Source organism: Papaver somniferum, chromosome 11 (genome assembly GCF_003573695.1).
Source record: "Papaver somniferum cultivar HN1 chromosome 11, ASM357369v1, whole genome shotgun sequence".
NCBI classification, from domain to species: domain Eukaryota; kingdom Viridiplantae; phylum Streptophyta; class Magnoliopsida; order Ranunculales; family Papaveraceae; genus Papaver; species Papaver somniferum.
The window spans coordinates 95,211,221-95,221,801 of NC_039368.1; the positions used below are offsets into that span (position 1 = coordinate 95,211,221).

Here is a 10,581-nt window from a genome sequence, read left to right on the forward strand (position 1 = left end):
ACCATTAAACTCCTAGAGAGAAACTATGTCTTGCCGTTAATTTCTTACAGCTCAATTATTGAACTGGAAAATCATAAATTGCTAAGGTCGGCAATGGTGGATAGGTTACTGTTGTTTCTTGTAGTAGTAGCAAAGAAATCATCAAGGGTGAATGGGTTTGGTTCTGATTTCATCTATATAATCTCATCTTTGATTTTTTATTATAAGTATTTATGGGTTTCATTTAACTCTGTTCATAGATTTGCAATTAAGATATAAAGATGAGAAAAGAGTGAAAGATATAAAGATTTTCAAACACATAAACCTAATTACATCATTTCAATCACACCAAACAACACCCTTTAATTCTTATTTGGGTTTTTGTTGTAAAATGAGAGGCCTTGTATAATTTTGTTGTTCCTTTGAATACAGTTCAACTGTATGGGTTTCTTTGTTCCTTTTAATTTCGTTGTTAGGTGATGAAGAACAAATGAATAGTCTAGGACCAACGAGCACAATTACTATTTTAGAAGAAGCAACAAATTGTTGTGAAATACCATAAAAATCAGAAGGAGTCACGTGGGGAGAGAGAACGTCCGAGGTGGTGTGATTTTGTTTCTTCCGTTTGTTAGGGTTTTTTCTCTCTTTTCTCCGCCGCTCACGGCGGCATGGCTACGGTTTCTCAAGGTATTCCACCTCTGTTGAACATCTCCGGTGATGCAGTGGGTAATTCTAAAGGGGATTCTTCTGGATCGATGATGTCTAGTGATGTTGGTGGTGGGTCTGTCCCTAAATCCTCTGTAGAGGGTCCTCGATTTGGATCTATCGTCTGGTAGGAGTTTTTCTCTAAGACTAAATCGCAAGCTAAGAAGGAGGATTTGAAGTTCAGATCTCTAGATGTTGTAGATGGGGAAAAGGATATATCCCATTCTTTGGCTGATTTCTCTGAAGACATTCAAAAATGTCAGGATCTGGTAGTTGGTGCACTTATTGGCCAGAGATCTTCTTTCATAGCGATGAAGTATGTTGTTCAAAGAGAATGGAAGCTCAAAAGTGAATTTAGTATGACTCTTCATGGTGAGTCTCTTTTTGTTTTTGATTTTGATTCTGAAGAAGATAGAATAACAGTATTAGAGAGGGGTTCCTTCTACATTTCTAGTAAACTGTTTGTCATTAGACCTTGGAATAAGGATTTTGAGAAGGATTTACAAGATCTTAAAACTATCCCTATTTGGATTAATTTGAGGAAAGTTCCATTATACATGTGGAATTCCAAGGGATTGGGTAACATTGCTAGCTGTGTTGGTGTACCTATTATGCTAGACAAGAAAACTCTGAATGGAACAAGGATAAGTTATGCGCGTGTTTGTGTTGAAGTGGATACTAGTTGTAATTTTCCACCTATTATACCTGTTTACATGGATGGTGTTTTGGCTTTTGAGGTTTCTGTTGAATATCTATGGAAGTCCCCTTTGTGTCTTCATTGCAAGACTTTTAATCACTCCTCTATAGCTTGTAAAAAGGTTGCTGAGCAAGTACAGCAAGAGAAGACTGTACCACATACTAAAAACAAACTTGATAAGAATGGTTGGGTGGTTAAAGGTTCAAAAAGAAACAGAGACAATATTGAGAATGAAAGTGTTGGAACTACTGCACAAAATCTTGAGGCTAACTCTGGTGTTAGTTCAATGGATGGGGTGGAGCACTCTGATCCTGCTAAGAATAAGGCAATTGGTGGAGCTGATCCTGTTTGCTCTAGTGGTGTTGGTGTTGTGAAGACAATTAACATGTTTGAGGTTATGGGAGAGCAAGATCTTAATGTGGTAAATGGACATAGTAAGAAGAATTCAAGTTCCAATAACAAAACTTCTGGAATTGAGTCTTCTTCTCAAGGTGCTGAAAGAGTTGGCATAAGGGCTCATTTCATATCTAAGAGCTCTGACAATTACTCATCAAAGACACCTTTGGCTTCAAAGAGTTCTGATCTTAAGAGATCTAGTAGATGTAGAAAACCTAATCTTACCCAAATTCATAATGTTTAAAATAGCAGCATGGAATATTAGAGGGCTCAATGACCCTCTAAAACAAGTAGAAATTAGTTCTTTGATTAGGTTGAATAATATTTCAATAATTGGGATTCTAGAAACCCATGTTCAGACTTTTAATGCTCCTAGAATTAGAAATAAAATTATGCCTTCTTGGCAGTTTGTAGATAATTATAATAACGACTCTTTTGTTAGAATCTGGATAGGATGGGATCCTTCTGTTGCTAAGGTTTCTATCTTACATTCTTCAACTCAGTGCATGTTTGTCTTAGTGGATACTTACAAGGATTTATCCTTTGTTGCTACTTTCTTATATGGGGATAATAATATTATTGTTAGAAGATCCATGTGGGAGGATATTGTTAATTTCAATCAGTTTAATTCAAAACCTTGGATTATATTGGGGGATTATAATTTTATTCTATATTCTGCGGAGAAGACTGGTGGGGCTGACATTCGACCTTCTCATTATCAAGATTTGAGTAATTGTGTTCAAGATGAAAATCTGTTAGACCTTCCTTATTCTGGATGTTATTATACTTGGTTCAACAAACAAGATGATTCTAGGATTGGTTCTAAAATTGATATAATTATGGTGAACATGGAGTGGATTGATCAGATTGTTGATTCTAAAGCAGAGTTTCTTAATCCTGGGATATCTGATCACTCCCCTGGGTTAGCTACTATATTTGAGAAAAGGAAGCATGGTCCACCACCATTCAGATTTGTTAATTTCATGACTGAAGAACCTGATTTTCTTGATTTGGTGAGGAATGTCTGGAAAGATAAAGTCGGGGGTAACCCTATGTTTGTTTTTATGTCTAAACTTAGAAATGCTAAGGATGCTATTATTAAATGGAAGATAACAAGGTTCAAGAATCTTTCTGAAAAAGTTATGGAAGCTAAGAAGGAGATGTTTTCTGTTCAACAACAAGTGCAAGCAAATCCTCTCTGTCCTTTTTTGGCTAGGAAGGAGAAACAAGTTGTTCAGGAGTACTCCAAGGTTGCTAGATATGAAGAATATATGAAGAAGCAGAGACCAAGAGTTATGTGGTTAGATTTGGGTGACTCTAATACTCATTTTTCACAATTCTATTAAAGAAAGAAGATTTAGGAATAACATCTTTAGTCTTACTTCTAGAGCTGGCAATGTATTGATTGATGATAAAGAAATTGCCAATGAATGTATTGATTTCTTTACTGACTTGTATGATGAACAAGATGTGGTGACCACTAATACAAAGATGATTGAGGCTTTATCTTTTGAGAAACTGGTGGGCACTGAAGATTGTGTTGAACTTATCAAACCTGTTTATAGGGATGAAATTGTCATAGCTCTTTCCTCTATTGGTTCTAATAAGGCCCCTGGCCTAATCGATTTTCAAGTCACTTCTTTAAAATTTGTTGGGATATTATTGGTGATGATTTTGTTGCTGCTATCCAAAAATTCTTCAGGAGTTCTAGAATGCTTCAAGAAGTTAATAGTACCTTCTTAACTTCGGTAGCAAAAAAGGAGAACCCAAATGGTGTTGATGATTACAGACCCATCATGTTGTGGGGTTGTTTACAAGTTCATTGTAAAAATATTGTCTCTAAGAATGAAGTTTCTGTTGAAGTCTTTGATCCATCCTTGTCAGTCTGCTTTTGTTTCTGGTAGAACCATCCAAGATAACATTATGCTAGCTCATGAAATTGTTAGGAACTACCATAGGCCTACATGAACTCTTAGATGCACTCTTAAAATTGATTTGAGAAAAGCCTATGATACAGTTAGCTGGGAGGCAGTCCTTAGTACCTTAAGGAAGATGGGGTTCCCTGCTTTATTTATTGGTTGGATCAGTCTGTGTATTTCTTCCCCAAAGAATTCCATTCTTATCAATGGTTCTCCTTATGGGTATTTTGGTGCTAGTAGAGGGCTTAGACAAGGGTGTCCCCTTTCTCCCTATCTCTTTGTTATGGTGATGGAGCTGCTGAGTATTATTTTTCAGAAGAACGTATCTGATGCAACTTTGGATTACATCATAGGTGTAAATTAACATCTCTGACACATCTCTGCTTTGCAGATGACGTCCTTATGTTTTTCAAAGGTAATCCTCAAGCTGCTTATAATGTTAATCAGGGTATCATTGAATTTGGAGAATGCACTGGACTTCAAATTAATCAATAGAAGACATCACTTTTTTCTTCTACTGTTGGAACCCAAAGATATCACTTTACGTCACTCGGGTATCTCATAGCCTCAAAGATGTTTAAACTTATGGGCTCACGGTCAAATTCCATAGTTACGGTGCCTTTAAAGACATCAATTTTAGTTCTAGCAGAAAGGTCTACCCAACAACAAAGGCGTAGACGAGGGTGAATCTTCATCCCTCATATCTAGAACATAAAAGTCTACAGGAAAAATCAGCTCGTTAACCTGCACCAAAACATCTTCCGCAACCCCTTTCGTGTAAGTAGTGGACCTATCAGCAAGTTGAATGATAATACCGGTATCCTTAAAAGGACCAAGGTCCAATGATTCATATATTGAAACAGTCATAACATTAATAGTTGCACCTAAGTCTAGCAAAGCACGATCAGACCTGGTTGTACCAATTGTACATGGTATAGTGAAACTACCGGGATCCTTTAACTTTGGTGGAAGTTTCTTTTGAAGATACGCGGAAGCATTCTCACCCACATACATAACTTCATTACCGACCAATTTGTGCTTGTTAGTGCACAATTCTTTCAAGAACTTTGCATAGCGGGGAACTTGCCTTATCGCTTCAAGAAGTGGTATGTTCACTTGAATGTTCTTGAAGATCTCATAAATATCTTTGTAAAGTGCCTCCTTCTTGGACTTTGCAAACCTACTAGGAAAAGGAGGAGAAGTGACATTAGTAGAAACAAGTGGTTTAGAGTTAGAATTTGTTACCAAATCATCCTTGTTAGGGGCTGTTTCATCCCCTTGTTGCTCTAAAACAGGTCCATTAGCATCCGGTGATGTTGTCGGTTTCTTTACTTGCTTCCCACTTCTTAGCTCAATAGCATTGACATTCTCCTTATGGTTCAACGGTTGTGAAGGAAGTTTTCTAGATCCTTGTGCCTTGAGATGATTCATATCACTAGCCAATTGACTAATTTGGTTTTGCACATCTCTCATAGCCATCTCGGATTTCTGCTGGAATTGGTTTAACCCTTGCACTGACTTTGAAATCTCTTGCATACCTTACATCATAAGAGCAAACTTGTCATTCACACTTGTTCCCTGAGATTCTTGCTGAGGTCTTTGCATGAATTGGTAGCCTCCTTGTTGATTGAAAGTAGGATTTGATGCAGCTTGCTTGTTGGCGTAGCTGAAATTTGGATGATCTCGCCAACCCGGATTGTATGTGTTGGAGTACGCATCATACCTCGGCCTTTGCTGATTTTGATACATAGCATTTGTGTGCTCCATATTGTCTTCATGCTATGGAACAATCACTGCAGAAATTTGTTGCATCATCCTCTCCATATTACACATCCTTTGTTCCATATGAGAAGCTTCACCAACCTCATTAACCTTCTTGAAAAGAGTTTCTGATCGGGTGGAGAATTGATGCGAATTAGATGCCATATTCTCAATCAAAGCTCTTGCTTGTACGGGTGTCTTGTCAACTAAAGCTCCACCGCTTGTAGCATCATTCATTGTCCTATCATTTAATAAGAGTCATTCATAGAAATATTGGATGATAAGTTGTTCCACGATTTGGCGATGCGGACAACTTTGACATAACCTCTTGTAACGCTCCCAATACTCATACAAAGTCTCACCTGCCATTTGAACAATACCACATATCTCTTTTCTGATTTTTACTACCTTGGATGCGGGAAAGTACTTCTCAAGAAAGAGTTTCTTCATACCGGTCCATGTAGTAATACTACCTGCTGGGAGACTGTAAAACCACTCCTTGGCCATATCCACAGGAGAAAATGGGAATGATCTAAGCATAACATCATCGGTTCTAACTTCTTTTGGCTTAACACTTACAAGTACCATGTGAAATTCTTGGAGATGACGGTTTGGATCTTCCCCGCTAAACCATGGAACTTGGGAAATGAGTTGAGCAAAGTTGGTTTCAACTCAATTTCTTTGTCCAATTGAATACACAAAGGTTGAGTGTTCAATTGTGGTGATGCGAGATCCTTGAGTGTTGCCATAACTACTTGTTCTTCCTCTACGTCCGAATCTGCGAACTCGCTTGAAGTAGAACGAGGAAGCGGAGCGTTAACCGCTTGAATAAAGTCCTTTAGTTGAGTGTCGGATCGAAGATGTATACCAATAGGACTTGTCTTGCCCCCTTTAAGCATTCACCAAAAGTATAGTACCTGAAAATAGGATTCTCAAAAATTGTACTAGTAATCTAAAAGTGAAACTAAAAGCAAAAGTAATAACCAAAAAGAGAAATAACAACTTAATACTACCACTTCCTCCCCGGCAGCGGCGCCAATTTTGATGAGGTTGTCAACCTATGAATAATAATTCTCTTATGCTACACAATTCTATAAAGAAGTAGTGAGGCAAGTCGAGTTCGTATCCACGGGGAGGTGTGAGTTTTAAGTTATTATGTAAGACAAATTGATGTTGTTGGAAAACACAAATTCTGAAAATTGCAAAGATTGTAATTCAAATTATAAGATGAGATTGACTAGAGATTCATTCGCCACTACCAAACAAGATATTATTAATCATACAAGTTCTACTTCCAATTAATTTCGATTGTTAACAACTTTTAGACAAGTTATAAGTTCAACTAATCTTTAGACTCCAAAAATCAGCACATAGAATAAGTTCTCTAGTGGATTCTAATCAAGTGAACCACCCAAAATATGCTCTCTAGGTGTAATTCAAACAATTGCATTAAGATTTATGGATCAAGTTGTTCCTAGTCACATGCTCGTAAGTTCGACACGTTAACCTAGGATTATCTTTTACACACTATTGCATGCAAAATCCCTTTGCGACATATAGTGCACCGCTACTTTTGTAAATATTACTCCAACAATTACGGATTAAATTTCTTTATACTAGCATTAGAGTTGCAAACGAGTTACCTAATTGCGCACTTAGATACCAAGCATACTTCCCATGGTCATATAAACGGTAAAAGACAATCAACAAAAGATATTTATCGGAAGAATAACTTGCATAAGATTGATCAATAAAACATGTTCGGATTTTTGAAATCCTCCCCAATCAATAAGGTTATTAGCTACTCATGGTTTTGGTTTAAGCACAAAGATAGATTCAAGGTAAATATGGTTTCAAAGAAGAACAGATGCAAAAGCAAACCACTACAAAGTACTCCGCAACTGCCTGCAAAAACTGGTTCAGGAACTGTTGATTCTGCACACCTTCTTCTCTCAGGAATTTCTGCGAACAATCTGCAAGCCAACAACTGGTGATCAAGAGGTAGTCCTGTTGTGTTTCTGAGCTTCCCTTATATAGCTTTCTTCTCCTCCAATATTGTAACCTAAAACAGCCCCAGCAATCCTTGTTCAATACAAACTCTGCCACCTCCAAATCTCAACCATACATCACAAAAAACTGACGGCCAAGTCAGCACTTCTCTGGTTGTATTCACGGCAACAAACTCCTTCCAAAATTAAGATAAATTTGCGCCCAAGTCTCCATATCCTGTAGCCTTATAGGTCTAGTCCTATCTGCTGCCATACAACCCTTGTACTAAGCCTTTGAACCATGGTTAGCTATTGCACAAGGCCAAACAAAACTGCACTTCCCTGGCCACTTTCTCCCTGCTTAATACATCTCCCTGCTTTCCAGCAAAACCCATTTATCTCAAGCCTCTGTAAACTCTGCCCATGACTCAATTATATGACCACGGCTATTTCTCAGTCTCGCTGCTGGATTTGAACAGCTCCTTCAACCCTTGTTAACTTCTGTTTCCACTTCTTTATACATTCAAGCTCCATTCCCAGCCTTCTCAGCCAAGACTTGATCGAACCACCACACTGCCAATCTGAGATTCAAACCATCACTATACCCTGTAATCCACACAGCTCCATGGCTCGACAACATCAACACTTCAGCTTGACTGCAATCACAGAATCCATGCTAACAGCAACACTTCATTCGACCTGTAGTACCACCAATTCCACCTTATTCTACTCGCCAACACTTCTCGAGCCACTGACTTCTGTCCCGTTTTGTATTCAGTCTCCTCAGTAAACCCCTGTAAACATCTGCCATGGTCCAAGAAACTCGCACAGACTTGGTCGACAGCTGCTGCTGGTTACAGTCTTGCTTGCCAGAATTGCACCTCCTTCATTCCTACAGAGTCATGAAAAACCATCTGCCTAATCACCTTCCTTCACTGACTCGCACCACATACCACCAGTACCAGTTCAGTTTCAGTCCATTCTCTCTTCTCCCTGCCTGTACATCCAGAACATGATATCTTCTTGGTTCAGGAAATTATTCAAACACCATAAGAGAAGAATTGATATTGATGCTGTGCATCGGGAAATCATCTTCTCCAGCTCTCTATTCACTGCATAATGCGAATTAGCTCAAACCCATCTCACAGATATCATTTAAATATTCATCTACACTATGTATCATCACAATCAACCACAAGAACAACACATTTTGGTTGTACGGACAAAGAAGGAAGAAACAAAGCTGCCTGTTTGAGCTCACTCCCTTGCTGCTGCTTTGACTTCAAACATAACCCAGAATTCTATAACTCGAGCAACCCAACTTCTTTGCTCATCTCGAGCTTCTATTTCTTCAAATACATCCATCAAAACTCTCCCAAGTAGCAGCTTCAGATCCCCTTTCATCCATCTGATTTACGCCCATGAAATTCCTCCAAATTCTCATATTTCGACCACAGACTCTACAAACTTCTCCCTTGTATGAACTTGTCCCAACCCTCCGTGAAAACTCCCTGAACCCATAGCCTACCGGCATGAACCGTATGAAGCAGCTCTCGATTCAGTGAGAGATTGGTCTTCAACGGGAAGAAATAAAACCTAAAATTCTGAATCCTGTGTTTACAAGATGTGTATGCAAGTGGATTAGGTGGGCCTGAGAAAATACACCGGCTGCAAAACTCGCTCGTCCCACAAATGTTAACTGGGCTTGTGGCTGCTTTGATCAGTCTTTGTTCTTAAAAGCCTGGGTTTTCTTGTGCTTTGTATCTAACGACGCCAACGATTCCGAGAAATGCTTTAAAGCGCCATTTTCCTTCATTTGTGCCAAACCATGCCAAGTACCTACACAAATACTAAACAAGAGTAATATACAATATTTTCAAGAGAAATAGCTAAGAAAGGTGTACGAAACCAATGCTAGAATTAAGTGTTTTAGACACCTATCAAATTCCCTCATAGCTAGACTTTGCTAGTCCTCGAGCAAACAAAACAAAAACAAAAATATACAACAACTCCGTGTCTTCGAGGCTACGGTTACTCTTAGCATAAATAACAAGCCTTTAAACCCCTAGGTGTCCCTAGTGGACGAGTTATAATCTCGTGAGGGCTTACGAGAGGTATACCCACAAAACCTACTCTAACTTCAAAGCGTTCCGGCGTCGCAAGCATCCAAAGAGCTATGAGGACATAGAGTTTCTGCATGCTAGTAATAAGAAGTTAGAAATACCAAAGAATATATTCTCATTCTTAATGTTGAGTGAGAAATAACCACACCATAATGAGAGAACGCGTGTTTGAGAGCGATCAATAAGCATTTCGCCTCGACTTCTGCCTCACCAATAAGGGTTTTATGATAATTGCACTCAAAAAGACGGTTTTTTTATGGGTCTCCCATGTGTGCAGGTAAGAATGAAGAGAGAATCCTACACAGGTTGAACGGTGGGAAGGAAACCTTCAGAATTATTTCTGGAGACTCCACAGAATCGTGGAAAATAAAGATATTTTCTGATGATCTTTAAGAAGGAAATCAACCATTTTTTGCGAGGATGAGAGTACTTACCACCTTCACATCCGATCGGCGGTGACGAAAGCACCACTGTCACAACATCCAATAGAAACGTCTTCCTTTGGCTCGTCTTCTTCATCTTCTTGGTCTTCGTTTTCGGTCTTCAACGGTTGATGATAAACTCTTGAACTTCGATCATTGACAATTTGTAACTCTTTTCCTCGAATTCCTTGTCGCTTGAAAGTTCTTTATAGATTTTTCTTCCATCCTCACGGCTTATTAAATAAACAAAAACTAAAAAACAAATAATAAAAATTTGTCTCGCCCATTTTTTTTTTCCTATTTTTTGATTTTCTTTTTCGGTTTATGAATACAAGAGAAATAAATTACAAAACAATGCGAAAATAAAACAAACCATAGTTGTGGGAAAAGTACTTTACCGCTTGACTCTTCACAACTTGTTGATAGACACATTTTTGTGTTTAATTTGATCTCAATACTATATATTGTTGGCACTCGAGTTTGTACAAATTTTGGTGTTTTATGTGTTTGTAGGCACCTTTGGAAAATTCGGCTCGAAAAGTTGGTAAAAGCCCCGGAGGACACGTGTTATTCGGACTCTCACCGTTGGAT

General features: G+C 38.4%; 2 protein-coding genes and 1 non-coding gene across 3 annotated transcripts; 2 read left to right on the forward strand and 1 right to left on the reverse strand.

The window, feature by feature from the left end:
* The first annotated feature begins 2,169 nt into the window (after positions 1-2,169).
* On the forward strand, positions 2,170-4,191 carry LOC113324795. Its single transcript, XM_026573084.1, has 4 exons — positions 2,170-3,077; positions 3,480-3,656; positions 3,754-3,998; positions 4,088-4,191. The coding sequence occupies exons 1-4, from the start codon at positions 2,170-2,172 to the stop codon at positions 4,189-4,191; spliced, it is 1,434 nt and encodes a 477-aa protein (XP_026428869.1).
* LOC113320771 lies at positions 3,725-9,254 on the reverse strand. The gene is made up of 2 exons (XM_026568669.1): positions 7,339-9,254; positions 3,725-6,374 (listed from the first exon to the last, which is right to left on the reverse strand). The coding sequence occupies exon 2, from the start codon at positions 5,230-5,232 to the stop codon at positions 4,339-4,341; it is 894 nt and encodes a 297-aa protein (XP_026424454.1). The 5' UTR covers positions 5,233-6,374; positions 7,339-9,254; the 3' UTR covers positions 3,725-4,338.
* On the forward strand, positions 5,753-5,859 carry LOC113325576. The gene has a single exon (XR_003348051.1). It is a non-coding gene; the product is annotated as a small nucleolar RNA R71 (small nucleolar RNA).
* Positions 9,255-10,581: the final 1,327 nt, after the last annotated feature.